The sequence below is a fragment of the Lepidochelys kempii genome, chromosome 9 (assembly GCF_965140285.1).
Source record: "Lepidochelys kempii isolate rLepKem1 chromosome 9, rLepKem1.hap1, whole genome shotgun sequence".
NCBI classification, from domain to species: domain Eukaryota; kingdom Metazoa; phylum Chordata; order Testudines; family Cheloniidae; genus Lepidochelys; species Lepidochelys kempii.
The window spans coordinates 48,628,472-48,647,923 of record NC_136388.1 but is presented as its reverse complement, the minus strand read 5'-3'; the positions used below and the strand labels follow the sequence as shown (position 1 = coordinate 48,647,923).

General features: G+C 44.8%; 1 protein-coding gene across 10 annotated transcripts in view; it reads right to left on the bottom strand.

The window, feature by feature from the left end:
* STAG1 (STAG1 cohesin complex component) overlaps positions 1–19,452 on the bottom strand; it is a 380,321-nt gene that overhangs the window by 2,285 nt on the left and 358,584 nt on the right. For all 10 annotated transcript variants that reach the window (XM_073360216.2, XM_073360219.2, XM_073360217.2 and 7 more), the window contains 4 exons: positions 15,040–15,211; positions 13,935–14,045; positions 1,813–1,927; positions 60–140 (listed from right to left, as the gene is read on the bottom strand). In XM_073360216.2, coding sequence (XP_073216317.1) covers positions 60–140; positions 1,813–1,927; positions 13,935–14,045; positions 15,040–15,211 — 479 coding nt within the window. The remainder of the gene's footprint in view (positions 1–59; positions 141–1,812; positions 1,928–13,934; positions 14,046–15,039; positions 15,212–19,452) is intronic.

Below are 19,452 nucleotides of genomic sequence, written 5' to 3'. Positions count from 1 at the left end.
TTGGAGGTAAAATAAAAAGCCCTCAAACAAATGGAAAACAGTGCTAAGTAAAATCTTACTGAATCGTCCTCAATGATAGCTGCAGAGTCAAAGAAGTCCGGCCTCAATTCAGCTCGTTCTCGTCGGTTTCTTGAAGGTGGCTGGAAGAAGAAGTCATTTATTGAATTGTTCCCTGTATTCAGGTAGGAACAGTTCCTCATTTAGAGTAACATACTATGTTCATGTCACTTAAAAGAAATATATGTACAGGATACACACAATGTACAGAAGCATGTTAGTGGCTTCCTCTGGTGAGTTGGGTTTGGCAAGGATTTCTAGATACTAAAGCCACATCTACACTATAGGCACTATTGCAGCACAACTATGGTACTGTAGTGAATTCTTCCATCAACCTCGCTGCATCTTCACCAGGGGTTAGGTTGGGATAGCTACAGTGTGTAGGGGTATGAATCTTTCATACCCTGGAGCACCATAGCTATGTTGACCTAACTGCTAAGCTTAGACCAGGCCTAATATAGGCCCCAGTGCAGGAAAGTACTCAAGCACACACTTATCTTCAAGTATGTGCTTAACTCCAGTTATTTCCAATGGGATTTAAGCATGTGCTTAACTTTAAGCACTTGCTTATGTGCCCTTCCTGAATAGGGATGCTTTCCAGAATCAGGGCCATAGACTGGGCTTCATGAAACTCTCTGGTACTCTTCACTTCTAAGATTTACCTTTCTCATGCCAGTCCAGCTTTGAAATTGGAATGCACCTACAGTAAATAAATCAGACTTTCGAAAAAGGTCTCAATACAGTGTAGTCTGTGTTAGGGAATATTTGTTCCCTTTGGGCTTCATCCTACACTATTCAAGTCAATGGGAGTTTTCAATTGATCTGAATGGGACCTGGATCAAATCCTTTGCCTCCTCTCTTATTGGATTACCCATAAAAAAGTGATTTTTATTATTATTATTTTTTAAAAAAGGATACGAGTGCTAATAACAGCTGAGCCTTTGAGGCAGCAACTGAATTGTTAGTGACATCCTTGCAGAAAAGCAGAGCTCTTAGGACCCAATCTTACAATATGTTGAGCACTCAAAGTTAGACACCTAACTTCAAACACCCAAGATTGAAAATTTGGCCTATGATTATTTAGGATGGATAGGATAAAAGGAGCTTGGCTGAAGTATGCAAAATGCTAAAGATAGTACAGTGAAAGCTGATCAGTCCTTCCTTTTCCACATTTCACATAATACGAAGCAACCACATTCAAAATTAAAATGACAGTAAATTCAGAACCAATAAAAGGAAATACTAGGCAGTATGTAGCCAGCCAGTACTGTGACAAGAGGTCACTGAGGCAAATGCAGTTATTGGATTTTAAAAAAGACCATTTGGACGACTGAGGCACTTGTACTGCTACTACTATGAATAATTAGCCACCCATCAAAACAATACAAGGGAAATGACATCTCATGCTTTGGGGTATAAACAGATCTGTTAGGAAAGAATGTTCTCACAACTGGCGAGGTGTATTATGGTGAGGTTTTTTTTACCTTCTTCAAGCACCAGGTACTTGTTACTACCTAGACTAGGACACTACACTGGAAGGAGCTGTGGCTGAGTAATAGTTCCTGTGTTTCTACAATCAGGAGATCAGTGGGGTCCGTACTTACAGTTGATGGCCCTCCAATCATCTCCCTCAATCAGGTGCTCAAAAAACTAGAAGGCAGGCAGATCATTTTGGGAAGCTGTTTTTGTAGTTTCTTACCCTCTAACTATCCTGACCCATTTAAAACTTGTTATTAATATTCAGGCCTTACTGACCAGATCAATGACCATGGTGTCTTCAAACTCCTCATTCATATCCTCTAGCTGACCTCGTGAGGACATCATTACATCTTCAAAGATGGGCTCAGCATCATCCTCCATTAGACCCCGTCTGATTATTAAAGAGAAAACATTATCAAGGCATTTAACACTTCCAACCATGGTTTTTTCTTCTCCTTTTTTAAAATTTTTAATTACAAACAACCAGCCTTCCACTCTTTGGGCTGAACATTAATACTTTAGGCTGAAAACAAAAATAACCCATTTATCATGTTAGCTACTGAATGGAGATCTCAGATGTCAAAATAACTTAACACTCTTTGAAAGATTAAGATAAACAGTCCTATATAAGCGCATTGCAAACATTTAAGAAGAGGTTACCCACTTTCTGCAGTAACTCTGGTTCTTTGAGATGTGTATCCCTATGGATGCTCCACTTCAGGTGCACCTGCGCCTCTTGAGTCCTTGACTGAAGATTTTCAGTTAGCAGTGTCTTTTCGGCCCACACATGCGCCCTATGCCACCTCATGCTGAACACTGAGACGATATAGGGGCATGCGGGCAAACCACCCTCAGTTTCTTCTCCACCCATGTCCCATAGAGAACAGTCTAAAGCAGAGGGAAGGGAGGGTGGTAGTGGAGCACTCATCAGGGGACACATTTTGAAGAATTGCAGTTACTACACAAAGTGAGTAACCTCCTCTTCTTCAAGTACTATGGGTGCTCCGCTTCAGGTGACTTCTGAGCAGTATCCCCAGAAGGAGCAAGGAGTTTAGGAAGTGAGTGCAGAACTGAAGATACTTGCAATACCAAGTGCCTCATCAGATCTGGTGGCATGGATCAGGGCTTGATGTTTCAAAAATGTATGTATTGAAGCCCATGTAGCCACCCTACATATATCAGATACTGAACATTCTTAAGTAATGCTGTAGATGTTACCTGCGTTCTGGTCCCATGTGCTATCACCTTTGGGAGGGATGAATGCCTGCAGCATCATGGCAAGTGATAAGACATTGAGATATCCATCTTGATAGTCTCTGAGGAGAGATTGTGGAGCTCTTGGATCTACCAGTGAAGGAGATGAAGAGCCTAGGTGACTTTCTAAATTGCTCGGTCCTATCTAAGTAGAAAGCCAAAGTTCTTCTAACATCCAGGGTATGAAAATAGGATTCCTGCAGGGTCACCAAAGCACCAATCTCCGTGACACTACTGGCTGATGTGATGGCTACTAAATAGGCTAAAGATAAATGGAACAGAGAGCTGATTGCCGTTTGAACCTATCGCAGTATCAAAATACCCAGTTGAGGTCCCAGGTTGCAGTGGGGTCCCTAATCTGGGAATAGAGATTCCTCAAGCTCTTAATGAACCTAGGTACAGGGTGAGCAAAAATCCTTCTACCAGAGGAAGAAAGGCTGATATTGTGGCCAAATGAACCTTAACTGAAATAACTGATAACCCTGATTTCTTCAGATCCAAGAGGTAATCCAGGATGGCTGAAAGTGTCTTCAACTCAGGCAGGCGGCAGTGAGGACAACATCAAAGGAAGAATCTCTTCCATTTCTGCAGGTAAATAGCATGAGTTGACCTCTTTCTACTATTCAGTAACACCTGTTGTACTTCTATAGAGCAGGAGAATACTAACCCCATGAACCATTGAGGACCCACGCCCTGAGGTGGAGAACCACTAGGTTGGGATGAAACACATGACTGGCATCCTTCGACAAGAGATGAAGAATGGTTGGAAGCCTGAATTATGGTTGGACACACAGGTGAAGTCGGTAAAAGAACCAAGCTTGTCTTGGCCAGGTAGGCACTATTAGTATAACTTTGGCTCTGTCCTGTCTGATCCTGTTCATCAAGCTTAGTATCAGTGGCGTTGGCGCAAACACGTAGAATACATTCTTCCAAGAGAGAAGAAAGGTGTTTCCCAGGGATTGGTGGCCTATACCCACTCTTGAGCAGAAGAGAGGGCACTTCCTATTTCTGGAGGTGGCGCAGAGATCTACCATCTTTGGAATATGCTGTGGAGAACATGGGTGTCTAGCTCCCCTTCATGGTCCTGTGAGAAGTGCCTCTTGAGGACATTGGCTGTGGTGTTCTGAACACTTGGGAGGCAGACTGCTGAAATTTGGATGTGATAAGTTATGCACTAGTTCCATAGTTTCATGGCTTTGGCATATAGGGAGAGGGATCTTGCTCCTCCCTGCTGTTAATATAGAATGTACAGGATACGTTGTCCATCATGACCCTCATTGATTCACCCTTGATGAGGGGTAGGAAATGAAGGCAAACCCTCCTGACAGCCCTGATCTTCAATAGATTGATGTGGAGACTGGTTTCCTGAGTTGTCCATCTGCCCCGAGTTGTGAGGGTGCTGAGGTCGGCTCCCCATTCCAGAAGTGATGTGTCTGTTAAAGTCACTGATGAATCTCAGCGACAGAAAGGAACACCTGAACAGAGGTTGAGTTGATCTTTCCACCAGTCTAGGGACTTTTTCACTTGTAGAGGAACCATCACCTGTCTGTACAAGATGTCTCTGAACCAACCCTGGAAGCAGCAGAGGCGTAGCCTTGAGTGATTGATCACAAAGGTGTAAGGTGCCCTGTGTCCCAGGAGCTCGACAGTTCCTTATTGTGGTCCAAGGGCTCCCTTGAATTGCCTACACCAGACCTGACAAAGTTACAAATCTGTCTAAGGGAAGGTAGGGTCAGGCTGTTAATGAGTTTAGATGCACCCCTATAAACTCTATCTTCTGTACAGGGGTTAACATGGATGTTTTTACGTTAAGTTGCAGACCCAACTCCTGAAACAGAGCAAGGGCTATCTGGGTGGAAGATAGCACTGCTTCACAAGAACAGCCCTTGAGTAGCCAGTTGTTGAAGTACAGGAAGACTAGGATCGCTTTTTGTTGGAGGTAAGCAGCCACTCCCACCAAGACCTTTGAGAACACCCTTGGGACTGAGGAAAGACCAAAAGAGAGCACTTGGTACTGTACATGATCCTGGCCTATACTGAAGTGTAGGTAGCTCCTGTGTGATGGGTGAATCATTGTACAAAAATAGGTATCTTGTAGTTAGAGGGCTGATGATCAATCCCCTTTCTCTAGTGAAAGAAAAAGAGGACTTTTTACTTACCTGTAACTGGAGGTTCTTCAAGACGTGTGGTCCCTATTTGTAATCCACTGAGGCTTATAAACATGCGCCATGAGTCCAGAGCCGGAGATTTTTAAAGCAGTAGTGTCCACTGGTACGCACATGCACCCTTGCTCTGCCTTATGGTTTTGTCTGAGGCGATAAAGGGCGGGGCGGACCAACCACATTCTCAGTTCCTTCTCCACTGCAAATGAAACAGATCCGCAGTAGAGGGGAAGGAGAGCGGGACTGGAATACAGATAGGGACCACACATCTTGAAGAACCTCCAGTTATAGTTAAGTAACAGCCTCTTCTTCTTTGAACGATGGTCCCTACTGTATTCCACTGAGGGTGATTAACAACCACCACCTAGTTAGGACAAGGGTATGAGGAAGATGATGGAACTGTGAAATGGAGAACAGCCATGCCAAACGAGGCATCCGTTGCAGTCTCATACTAAGGCATAATGGGAAGAGAAGGTACGTACCGAACTTCACATGGCCCCCTACATATGTCTGTAAGTGGTACATCATGAAGCATGGCTGTAGTTGATGCTTGTGCCCTTGTGGAGTGGGTTCATACCCCAAGGGGTGGAGACAGTCCTGACAACTGATAGAGCATAATACACCCCGAAAACCACTTAGAGATCCTTTGAGTGGAGATCACTTGCCCCTTAATCTTTTCCACTAGAGCAATAGAGTCTAGGGGACTTCCTGAATTATCTCGTCCTATGCAAGTAGAAGGCCAGGATCCTGTGGACACTGAGGGAGTGAAGGTGCCGTTCTTCCGTTGAGGTGTGAGGCTTCAGAAAGAAAGCAGGTAAGTGTATGGGATGGTTGAGATGAAAGCAGGATACCACCTTTGGCAGAAACTTGGGGTGCAAGTGCAGTGAAACCTTGTCCTTATGGAATGTGGCAAAGGGGGGGGGGGTTCTGCCATCATGGCCCCCTGTTCGCCTACCCTTCTCACGGAAGTAATAACTACCAGGAAGATGACCTTCATGGAAAGGAGAGACAGGGTGCAGTAGGCCATAGATTCAAATGATGATTTCATCAACACCAAGAGGACAAGACTGATGTCCCATTGGGGAGAAATGGGTTGAACAGGTGGATAAGTTCATAAGAGGCCCTTCCACAATGTGGTAATCAAGGGGTGTGTAAAGACAGAGTGCCCCTCCATGAAGGGTGGTGGTGGTGCAAGGCATTGATAGCAGCTATGTGCACCTTGATGGAGTTGAGAGAGAGTCCTGACGCCTTCAGGGACAGGAGGTAGTCCAGAATAAGAGGGATGTCTACATCCTCAGAGGCAAGACCCCTCTGCTGGGCCCATAAGGTGAAACATTTCCACTTGGCCCTATAGGACCACGTCACTGACTCATTTCTGCTACTTGAAATGATGTCTTGTACTGCTCTAGCGAAGATGTCCACCCAAAAACCAAACTCATAGGTGAAATGGCAAGATCAGATATCCTGATCAACAGACACCATGGTGTGTGAGGAGTTCCAGGGAAACTACCAGCAGAAGTGGGGGATGCACTGACATAGTGAAGGAGGGGAACCCAGAACTGGCAAGGCCAGAATAGGGTGATCACAATGGTCGTTGTTCTCTCCTGCTGGATCTTGTGTAGGACACATGGCAGGAGCAATAGGGGAGGAAAGGAATAATTGATCTGTTTCAACCAGTGTATGACTAGGGCATCACCTTGGGAGAGGGTGCCAACCCCTCCACCCTCACTGTGAGCAGTACTGTGGGCATTTGATGTTGGCGTTGGAAGTGAAGAGGTCTCTGGTTGGAGTCCCACAGAGGTTGAAAATGTATGCGACCATGGTGCTGTGGAGTTCCTATTCATGATCGGATACAAATTTCCTGCTGAGAGAGTCCACAATTATGTTTGGAGACCCGGGAAGATATGCTGCTGACAATGCACCAATCCCCAAAATGAACTACTTCTGCACAATGTGCTGGCGACCTCATGGCCCCTTGTTTCTTGATGCTGTAAATGGTGGTGGTGTTGTCTGACATGATGAGAACATGAAAGAAGTGAAAGGATAGGAGAAATGTACAATATGCTCTCTGCATGGCCTGAAGTTCCAGGATGTTGATGTGCATCCAGGATTCTTGAGCAGTCCAAGTCGCATGTCATGTGATTGCTCATGTGGGCACCCAATCCAGCAAGCGATGCATCAGTAAAGAGCATCATGTTCAAGGAGGACGGAAGGAACGGTATTCTGGTGCAGACTTGACCTGAGGGGAAGAGAACCTTGGGTGGTACTGTCTGTAGGAAGTCTATGGTATGGTGCGTGGGAAAATAGGCCCTCAGGAGCCACAGCTGCAGGCAGTGAAAGCGAAGACAAGTGAAGGTGATAACATACGTACAGGCCAAGAAGGGAAAGGCAACCCCTGGCAAGAACAGAAGGAATGGAGACCACCATCAATAAGTTCTTGGAGGGTCTGGAATCTGTCCTCTGGTAGATAGGCATGCACCAATACTGAATCCATGCAGGCCCCTATGAATTCTAGGGACTGAGTGAGTATCAAAGTCAATTTTTCAATATTTATGCTCACCCCCTGGGAGGAGAGGAGTATGAGCAGCACAGAGGTCGAGGCTCGAACCTCCCGTTTGGATAATGCTGCTAGCAGCCAGTCATCAAGATAAGGGAATATAAGGACACCCTGATTCCAGAGGTGGGCTGCTACCACAGAGAAAACTTTGGTGAAGATCTGTGGAGCAGTACTGAGTCGAACAGCAGAATCCTGTATTGGAAGTGTTGAGGACCTGCCATGAATATCAAGAAACATCTGTGGGTAGGATGGATAGCTACATGAAAGTAAGCATCCTGCATATCGAGAGCCATAAACCACGTCTTTTTCTAGCGAAGGTATGATGACTGCTAGGATGACCATATGAAACTTTGGCTTGAGTATGAAGTGGTTGAGACAATGGAGGTATAAGATCAGTCTCCACCTGCCTTCTTCTTGGGAACCAGGAAATACATGGACTAGAACCCTGTGCTTTGATAGGTCATAGGCATCGGTTTTATTGCTCCCCTTTCAGTAGGGAGTCCACTTCTAAGGCAAGGATACTGTCATGAGAGTGGCTTCTGAGGCAGGGCTGGGGTGGGCGACGTGGATGAGGTAGCATTGTGTACTTGATTGTATAGCCACACTGAATGACATCCAGAACCACTTGTCCATTATTATTATGCTCCAAGCTGATAAAAAGAGTGCTAGATGCCCCTGTAAGGGGGTGGGTTGGGTGTATGGCAAGAGGCAAGTTGCTTGGCGGCTCTCTAGATGCACTCAGAAATATTGCTTCTGTGAAGACTGAGTAGGAGATGCTGAAGACTATGATGATGAACAGAGAGGACGGGGCTGTTGGATCTTCTGTCGTATGCAAGGAAGCTCATAGGGCTGCTGATGGAAGAAGTGAGGAATTCTGAATTGCTCCGTCAGTGGCAGGTGGTAGAGCTTGCACTTGGCTGCTGGTGTGGAGATACCCAGCAACTGAAGAGTGGCTCTGGAACCCTTACGTGAGTGGAGGGAATTGCCTGTCTTCTGATTGAAGAGAGGAGACTTATTGAAAGGGAGGTCCTCTATGGTGTTTTATACTTTCCTTGTGAAACAAGAATGTAGTCACAATTTCCTCCTCATGACAATTCCCTTAGCCATCTTGCACGAAGCAGTGTCTGCTGCGTCCACTGCAGCCTGGAGTGCCGTCCTCAAGAACAGTTTCCCTTCCACTAAGATCGCCTAGAAGCGGGCACAATCCTGCTGAGGAAGCTTGTCTGCAAAGTCTGTCAACTTGCTGTAGGTAAGGAAGTTGTATTTAGCTAATAGAATCAAGTAATTGGAGATTTCAAATTGAAGGCTGGCAGAGGAGAAGACCTTGAAACCCAGGTCTAGTTGTTTGCCCTCCTTGTCTGCTGAGGTGGAGTGTGGGTGCTGTTGCTGGGTCTGCTCCGTCGCCACCTATATAATGAGGGAATTGGGTGGGAGGTGAGAGAACAGGAACTCAGACCCCTTCACAGGTACATAGTACCTCTTCTCTGCCCCCCTGGGGTGGGTGCGCAAGTGGCCGGAGTATGCCAGACAGTCTGGGCTGGTTGCAGAATGGCATCAGTTGGTAGAGCCACTCTGGTCAGTAATGAGGCATGCAAGATGTCAAGCAGCTGGTGTTGTTTTTCCTATACTTCCTCCAGTGGGATGTGGAGGTGTTCAGCCACTCTGCTTAAAAGGTCCTGGAACTGGCGGTAGTAATCTGATGGTGAGGAGGGAGCCGAAGACACTGCAATATTCAAGGCTGACAAAGAGAAACTCTCTGGTTCCAGTGGTATCATTGGAGTTAGGCTCCAATGCGTGAACGCGTACTCAATAACAGTTGAAGAAACCAGATGGGGGACTCCTCACAAGCTGAGTGGGAAGGTTCCGAATGCGGATACTGGGGTCAGGTCCCCCAGTACAGCTAACAAGGTGGATCCAATAGTTGCTGCGGAAGGCCCCCAGAAGTGGGGTACCAATGATTCCTTTGCTGGAGAAAGGGAGAGCACTGCCAGTGAGTCGGCGGTACCTTCAGATAGTTATATTGACGGTACAGGAGGGGCAGATCCTGTGCTTTATCTGAGTCCTCCGATGCTGAAAGTCAGAGCCTGGTTCCAACGGTGGTACCTTCAGAAACATTGGAACTGCAGGAGGTGTAAGGGAGCAGGAAGGAACATGATCTTGACAGCATACCCCCTTAAGTGGCGACTGAACCTGAAGACATGGAGACATCACCTCCTCCAAGACAAAGAGTTCATGAGGCTCAGGAGCCAACTCAAATGTCAGTGGTACACGCTCTGCAGTCAGAACTGGAGCTGGAACGGAGGACTGAGGGTTCCCTTGACTTTAGTGGTGCGGATCTGGAAGGGATGTATGACTTGGTGGACAGAATTGGTGGGTCCGGCATTGTGTGTGACTCCATGGCTGGAAATTGTGGACAGTGCAGTTTCCTTTTTGGGCCTGGAGGAAGATTTACTGCCATGCTTTCTTGCCTCATGACTAGGCCCCAGCATGGGATCCCATAGCACTGGTACCAGTGAAACCAGACTGGGTCTCTGTGGTATGAGGTGTGCTCCTAGATCGCTCAGGCCGTTGTACGGGGATGGGGGGAGTGGGGAAGGTTTCCCCGGCCTGGATTCTACTGTGGCCTCATGGTGACCACCATGAGGTGCTCCTTGAGGTACAAACTGACCTTCCCAGGTGTGGAAGGAGTGGCTTGGGAAGGAGAGGAAGATACTGCACCCGGATGCAATGTGGGCTTCTCCCAAGCAGTAAAGGCAGTGTTGGTGCTCATCACTGATGGAGAACAAGCAAGGGCCAGAGGCACAGATCTTGAACCCCAGCATCTTCAGCATAATCCAATACCCAGGTATGTGTGCTGGGAAGGGCGATGGGGAAAGCAGACCGGTAAACAGCATCCTGAAGTCTGTAAAAATCCTAAAAACTACTACTAACATTAAACTACTGCAAAAACAACAAAAATACTAACTATATACAAGCATAAAACAGTCTTTTTTCTGTGTTTTAGAAAGAGCATCACAAGAGACAAGAGAACAGCAGAGGCTCCGACTCGGGCCATGCGGCAGAGATAAGGAACTGAGGCCACAGTCGGTTCGCCCCACCCTTTATCACCTCTGACAAAAGTATGAGATGGAGCAAGGGTGCATGAACGGACCAACAGACCCTAATAACCCATTTGCCTGTAGTGATCCTCCCCCAAGCATGCTGGAAATAGGCAAAGTTCTTCCAAAGAGGGGGGAAGAAGGGCCAATGGGAGCAGCTGTAAAATTAGATGTGAGGGAGGATTCAAACTCCTGACCAACCCATCTAAACTGTTGCTTCAAAGATGATTGGGTGGTTGTGGAGGGTAGTTGGGCAGCCCTCTTTCTATGAAATCTGTGTCTTTTCCTTGGTGGTTCGGAAGCTCTATGGAATCCAGAAAATCCAGGACACAATCTCTGGGAAGTCTGTGACTTACTAAACCTTTTCTTATTTGTAGATGTATATATACCCAGGGATTGTAAAGTAGCCCTAGAATCCTTCAGCATGTCCAAGGACTCATCTGTGGTCCCTGAGAAAAGCTTATAACCATCAAAGGGGATGTCCTCCAAAGTGTTCTGTACTTCTCTCTGAAACTCCAAGAGTTGGAGCCATGATGCCCTGCACATAACTCCATCATGGAGATGGACCTGGCAGCAGTGTCCGCAGCATCTAAGGATGCTTGAAGAGCAGTTCTGGCCAATAATTCACCTTCAGAGATGATGGACTGGAACTGCTCCCTATATTCCTGTGTCAGATGTTCAATAAAAGCTGTGAATTTGTAAAATTATATTTGGCCATGACTGCCTGATAATTCACGATCCTGAATTGTAGGATTGCTGATGCATAGGACTTTTGTCCAAAGAGATCCAGTCTTTTCCAGTCTTTGTCATATACAGTGGACTTAGAGAAGTGCTGCCTACCTTGCTCGTTTACTGCATCCACCAATAGGGAGTCAAGTGGAGGGTGGAAGAACAAAAAATCAGAATCCTTGGAGGGACATAATATATCTTATCCACCTGTTTACACAACGGTGGAATAATAGCAGGTGTCTGCCGTACAGTTTCAGCTAGATCTAGGAGTGCCTCACTGTTTGGTAATGCCACTCTAAAGGGTGTTGCTGACTGCAGGATATCCAACAGTTTGTGCTATGAATCCTTGAACTCTTCACGTAGAATTTGAAGAGAGTCAGCTACCCTCTTTATGAAACCTTAAAATTGCTGAAAATCATCAACCATGGATGATGGTGGAGGCAACTGCTTCAACTGAAGAGGATGAAATAGGTATTTGAGGGATGGTCTCCTTATGTGCCCTGGCTTCTTGTTTCTCAAACATCTCCTCCTGTAGTCTTGAGGGGGCTGGCTGGGGAGGAGATAACTCTGGCCTCCCTATAAGATGGTACTGGTGGTCAGGCCAATTGTTTCCAATAGGCAGCCCTGGGATCCAAGTATGGCCATGGCGAGACCCATGTGGAAGGGGGGATGGCATATAGGGTTGGTTCCACCATGGCTTGATAATGATCTTCCCTGTGACTGTCAGAGAGTAGGTTCCTGAAGGGATATGCTGGAGAACCCTGAACAGAAATAGAGGAGACTAACTGGAAGTCTCCTTCATCCTCCTCCATCTCATTCAAAGGAGGAGCACTCACAGAAAGTGGTGGAGAGTCCTGCATTACCAGAGGAAGGTGGTCAGGAGATTGAGGTCCTGCTACCGAGAGACACATGGTAACTACAAAGAGCAGGGACTCTGGTTCATCTGTTTTAGAGAGATCCTTTGTATCTTGTACCTGAATTCTTGTGGTACTGAGTAGGAGATCACTACTGATGCAGTAGCCGAGCACACAGTTGCTGAAGTTGATGGTACCATTGATGGAGAGTGTACTGAAGTAGAAGCTGATGGTGTCTGGCACCAATGCTTGCTTGGTGACGAATACATAGGTACCAACAGCTGGTCTGAACTTGATGATGCCAATCCAGAATGCCTATGTTTGCCCTCCTTGCTGGTAGAGGATACCGAGGCCCTATAGAAGCCGTGTCTCTCCTTTAAGTTTTGGGACTTCACCACCTCCACAATACCAGAAGAGGAGTCCTTCAACTCAGTGGTATCAAGTCAAGAGGTTGAGGCTTTGGAGACTGTAAATCTCTCTGTAGAACTCTCCTGGGCTTTTTCAGAGCTGGCTCCTTAATGTGAGAGTCTGCGCTCCTCTTTTTAGAAGTCTTCAATGAAGCCTCCAAAGTCTTTACCTTATTAGGGGAAGCCTGCGCTGAGGTTGAAAGGGCACTGGATCAGTCCAGAGACAGGTATGTGGAGAGGTGTCTCCTGGCCTGACTCAAAAGCTGACCGAAGGTAGTGTTCCATCATCAATAGTGTGAGTTTAATCTGCCTGTTCTTCCTTGCCCTGGACTTGAGGGCCAGGCAGAGGTTGCAATTCTTTGAGACGTGGGACTCCCCCAACAAACAGACACACTTAGAGTGGCTGTCCTTACAGGTATAACCTCTCGGCAGGAGAGGCAGCATTTGAAGCCTGGCGACAAAGGCATGCCCTGCTAGGAAAAACAAGCCTCCTGAAGGGAAAAGAGAGGAGAGAAAAAACAGTCCTCTCAATGCTTATTTAACTAATATAACTGTACTAACAACTGACAATACTAACTATCTTAACTATAGAAAAATAAAAAAGCCAAGGTATGCTCAAGATGCACAACTAAGGCTCTGTCTCAGGCTGAGGGGATTGAGAACTGTATAGCCTTGGTGTCTGGTACCAGGAGGCATAGGGTGCATGCACGAGTCGAACAGACGCTGCTAACTGAAAATCCCTGATCAAGGGCTCAAGAGGTGCATGCGCGAAGTGGAGCACTCATAGGGATGCTACTCGAAGCATTAAACCTTACAACGACCCTCCAGGACAGGCAACTGGTAATAGCTTCATTTTACAATAGGGCAAGCAAGTATAGAGAGGTCTTGTGACTTGCTCAAGGTTTCACAGTAAATCACCACGAATGCTGGGAACAGAACCCAAAACTGATTCCCAGGACTGAGCATTAAGGGCTTGATCTTGTAAGGTGCTGGGCACTCTGGCCCCAACCAGCAAAGCACGTCAGCAAATGATTATGCATATGAGTGGTCCTACTAACTTTGGTGGGAGTACTCTTATGCTTAAAGTGGTTTGATAGATACGGCCAGAGAGATCAATGTCTTGCAGAGCTGAGTGCCAAACCTTAGCCCACCCTCCCTCTGCTGATGCACATCATAACTTCATAAAGCTGTTAGTGTGCTTTTATTAAAAAAGATAAAATGTTGTACAAACCCTAATAAAATAGCAACTACACAGAGCAGGGTTAAGTCCATCATTAACGGATTCATTGATTCAATTACTCATCATGAAGAGGATCTTTGGTGGTTTGAACACTTACACTGCATGCCTTACACCACTTCTCCCTTTCATGTAGTTCATTCCTGTCCTGTCCTTTCGATTTAAATCTTCTAGCTTCTGCTGGCCCAACCAAGATATCTGCATCTGGGGACTAACACATAGAGAGCAGCGTTACTAACTCAGTCACAGCACTGATTTTGTATTTATGATTTTTAGATGCCACATCAGTAAATTCCTTCTCAGGCCAACTTCAAGACAGGAGGAACCGGGCATATACTCTGGTGGCTTTGCACTACACTGGCAAAACAAAGTTCCTGTAAACTCAGTTTCATTGGCTAGTATGGCCTGGCTGCTTTGCTCCAGAATGACAAAGCAGCCAGAGCATACCAGTGAATCTGCCTATAAAAGTTAAAACAAACAAACGAAATGTATGGTTGATATTACATATCTTCAAAGTACTAGAAATATCATATAGTAGCATTCTCAAAGTTTCTTGTTCAATGTTCATGTATGAACTTTTAAATTAAGATAACCAAGGAAATTCCAAGACAAACTAAAAAAGCTGGAGTTAAGATCAGTAATTTCGGGTAAAATAAGTTACAGGCATGTTATAATTATCCCCCAAACAAGCATTATAAGCTTAGGAAAAGAGCTTTTAAGTTAAACTTAAAAGAAATTCAAACATTTTTCAAGTTATGAAAATGCACGGTTAGGGGACCCAAATAACCTTAACTCTGCCTTGTGGTGGTGAAAAAAAGAAAAGAAAAATTCCATGTCTTTAAAAATCAGTTAAAACTAATTGAGGGCCACAGACACTAAAATGCCTTAAAATAATCATATTGTTATTGCATTGGATAATTTCAGCATCCTTGTAATATATTTCCCTCCTAAATTATGGCTATGCCCTTTCTACCTTTGTTTTAACAGATTTTTTTCCTGAGAATCTAAAAAATGATATTATTGACACAATTTATACTAGGCTACCCATGGAACTACCAGCTAAAAGATTTTCCCCCCTAAACTATATGCTGCAAATGTAAAACCACAAATATGTTGTATAACTGCTACTGCTATCCCAACTGTTTTGTTTAGCATGTGTTTCTTGTTCAGCACAATACATTTGAGCCTAACATCTTGGTACATACTTGTGTAAAAAATCTTGTTCAGATCCATGTTCTGACTCATGCTCTTGAATCTGCTCTCCCATTTGTCTAGTGTTCTCTCTCAATACAGTTGAAGTGAGCTGTGGTGTTTGCAGAGCCCCTGGTGTTTGAATGGTGTCGTTCCTGTTTAGCCATGAGCCTTCCAGACTCTCATCTATAAAAAGAAAAATTACATTTAGCTAGTTATTTGAGATAGTGAATTTATTCAGCACAATATTATTATGATTAATAACTTATTCAGGCCAACTTTTAAACAGGATATTTATTGGCGGCACATATTGCATAAAGTATAAGCTTTAGAACGCATATACAGTACTAATTCAGGATTTGAATTTATGTATTCATCCACTGGTACATTTTGATACAGCTCCCTACCTCAGTTAGAGCAAATTCTGCAAAACTGGAAATTTACAAATTCAGTATTTTACACTATAAATAGGTAACTGGGTGATGGATCAATTTGGATTAATCTCCAAGAAGTTTAATTTCCAGCTCTAATTTAATTCTGTATTAGTACTGAGGAGGAAGGATCCCAACTCCTTATGCCAAAGAAGGATTAGGAACAGGATCCACCCCCCTTCTTTGAACTACCAGGTATTCCCAACAACATTTCAACCTCAAAGCAAGTATATCTAATAAACAATAATAATAATCAACCATAAATATTTGTATTGCAGCGGTGCCTAGAGAACCACGTGCTGAACATACACATAGCAAAGATGGTTCCCACCCTAAAGAGCTTACAATCTATTTAGAACATGAGACACAACATGTGGATATAACAAACAGATGACGGGGAGCACAAGATAAGGATGGAGATCTGGCCAAGGATGGGTCATCAGAGACTTTGGTGGGAGTGGAGTGAGCAGAAGCTAGAAAGGAGAGTCTCTGTTTACAATGGAAGTGGAGGAAAAGAACTCCAGGCAGCAATTGCAGACAGAGCGTTCAATGAGCCTACAGATGAAGGGAAGAAGGGAAATGGGGTGGTAGCTGGAGATGCAACCAGAATCAACCATGAGTTCTTTTAACGTGGGGGACACAAAAGGATGCTTGCTTGTACTGCAAAGAGAATGAACCACAGGGAACGGAGAGGTTGAGAAGAAAGATGAGGGAGCTGATGATGGCGTGGGCAAGGGAGATCAGAAAATGGGATAAGGTTGCTGAGGCAGCCGGAGGGATTAGAGGAGAACAGACAAGAGATCTCAGTTTCACTGATGGCAGAAAGGAGAAGTAAGCAATGAGAGGAATTAGGAAAGGAGGGCGGGGAAGGGAGATCCCACTGGATTTTGTCATTTTTCTCATGCCTTTTTCTTTTTGGGCTTAACTGTTGCCTGCTTGTTCTTGAATTTACCCTAACACAAATGCCCCTGAAGCACCCCTGCCATTCAAATTTATCTTTTCAGTTCCTCCTTTGTGCTTGATTTCCTTTGGGGACGAAGTAATGCCAGTGGAAATCCATATAGAAGGCAGATTTGTGTCGAGTATCAGCCATATATAGACTCTGGACCAGACTGTTGGCTGAGCCTGTCCCAGATCTGGCTGAGCTCCCCCTGTTGGATACTCACCAGACTGCTGTGAGGAGATCCAAACTGAATCCCTGTGTTCTTTAAGCCTCCAGAGCCTGAACAGACTCCAGGCACTGCCCCTGGCTGGGATCCTCTAACACATCCTGAGCAGAGACCTCACAGTCCAACTGCCTAATCACTGGCAGAGGCCACTGGATCCAATCTGCTGCCCTAGGCAAAACATCAGTGTGCCGCCCCTACCACCTCCTTAAAAGTTAGCCTTGGACCCCTAGTGTCTTCCCTGATGCTACAACCCGCACCCCCAAACTTCAAGCAGCTGGATTGGAGAGTGACAAGGCAGACCCCAATGTGTGCCCTTTCCAGGTGGGTTGGCACCAGGTGCCCAGGGCTCTAAAGGGGAGCAAAAGCCCTGCTCAGCCACAGAGGGACATGGACATCAGCAGGGGACAGCTCCCAGCCCATTGAACCCAGGTGAATGGGCAGCATGGATGCCCATCCCTCTAGCACAGGAGTTGGGAGGCTCCTTCCCACCGGGTAGAGTCAGGCACCTTGGCCCCCACACACTGGGCCAGCCAACAGCAGGCTGACCCAGCCCAGTCCTGCCCTTTGTCCCCTGCACTCCACACCCACCATCCTGCAACCCCACTCACCAGCCACTGCATCTTCACCCCATCGCAGCCCACAACCCCTGCCTGGTCTTGGTCCTCAACAACTTTTCTGGCTCATTAACCCTAGAATTGGATCCTAGTATTCAATACCTCAATCCTGAATCTTGTGGCAACCTGCTATTAGTCAATTGTTATGATAAAATTGGCTCGTTATTTCTACTCTTTCTTGTTTGTCTCTTGACCAGTTTCTAATTCATGAAATAAATTTCTCATCTGCCTACTTATTTCCTTAATAGAATCTTCCTAGGGACTTTGGCAAAGACCTTTTGAGAGTCCAAACAAATTATATCAAGCTGGTTCTCCTTTACCCACCATTTTGCTAATGAGATGCTCAAAGAACTCTATTAAACTAGTGGGACATGATTTTCCTTTGCAGAAGCTTTGCTAGTTAGTCCCTACCATATCACAGTTATTTAGGTGTTTTATTCTATCTTTAACTATTCTTTCAACGAGTTCACCAGATACTACAGTAAGTCTTGTAAGTCTGGAATTCCCAGTATCATCTCAAGAACTTTCTTTTAAAGACAGGTAAAACACTGGCTACCCTCCAATGTTCTGGCATAACTGCTGATTTTATTGACGGTCTGCATATTTTTGTTTACAGAAGAGCCACTTCATTCCTAAATTCTTAAAACATTTCCTGCAACACATCTGTTCAAATTAAATTCAGGGTATCTCTGCTATACAGTATTTACTAAGCTGGAAGCCAAGATGGGAAAAAATAATGAAAAGTGCAGGACTTAGACAATACTATCCAGTTATCTAAAAACTGCACCTCTGAATAATGGAATCATGTTATAAAACAACTGCAGTAAATGGAATCCTTAGAAAATCAAGTAAGGTTCAGAAATGTCAGACTGCTGGCTGTCCTTGCAGGAAGAAGGGCGTCTGAATGTAGATGTAAAATCTCTTATCTACTTGGAACAGTCTACCATATTTCATAAGTAAAGCCCATAAAACCTTTAAAAGAGGAATCATCATAGTGGCATTTGATCAGAGGGATGGAAACAGATTTCTGTTTGTTACATGTACTATAAAAGAAAAAGAACTTAAAGGGGCCAAACTGCTATTGTTCTTGATCTCAGTCCAGCCACACAGGAGAAAGGACTTGGCAATTCTGAAAATATTTGTAGACAATGGAGTTGATGCCTCCATCCTTATGATATATATATATGATATATATATCCTGAGATTAGACATCAGTGACCACATTATTTATCAGTTTGGGTATCCCAGACATTTCTTCAGGCAACAATCAGAAACACAGCATACGATATTAACTTCCTCCCTTTGTTGACATATTCTTTTCTTTCTCTCCTAACTGAGAAAGATAATGTATCTATGTTTTTGGCCACACAGCATTCTTTCACAGTGTAACCTTACTAGATCTCTGTTCAATCTATTTTCTCTTGTGGATTGTAAACTCCTGGGAGCGGGGACTGACTTTTTGTTACGTTTGTTTGTATAGTGCCTGCTACACTGGGGTCCTACTGTGACCATATCCTAGCTGCTACTCAATGCAAATAACACTGATACAAATACTAATGGTATAAGTCTGGTTAAATGATTTATCGCTACTCCTATTTAACATCTGTGTATAACCTTTTAAGGTTACAGGGAGATGCCATGGGATGCAATGACCACCACAAGTTGATGAGACACAGCTTTATGTATCCTTTTCAAACAGTGCAGTCACTACTTTCTCATAGATAACAATGTCTGGGTGAGACTGGAGCACACATGAAGATCAGATGGCTTAAAATAAACTTAGGAGAATATGAAGTAATGCAAACTGGAATTTCTTGGAGAAGCTAGTAAGCACATGCTCTCCAGCAGCTAAGATAGCATGCAGTTTTGCTGGTCACTTCACTTACCCTCTGGTGGGAAGATTCTGTCCACATCTCTTGGACAAAGACTTGGTCACAGCAGTTAACCAAGTATTTGTCACCCACAGGCTACATTATTGCACTTCTCTCTATTTCAGTCTAAAGAAGAAATTAATGAAATTACAACTGCAACAGAACAGAGCTACCTGTCTCTTAAGTGAAATGAGCCAAAAAACAGCCTGCCCTGGCTCTGCATGTACAACTGCATCCTGATGAAGCTTCTAGTACTAAGATTATAAAGTCTTCATTGGGATAGGCCCATGCTGATTCCACAGATGGCTTTTCCTTCAAGAACAGCAGCACACATCAGAAATG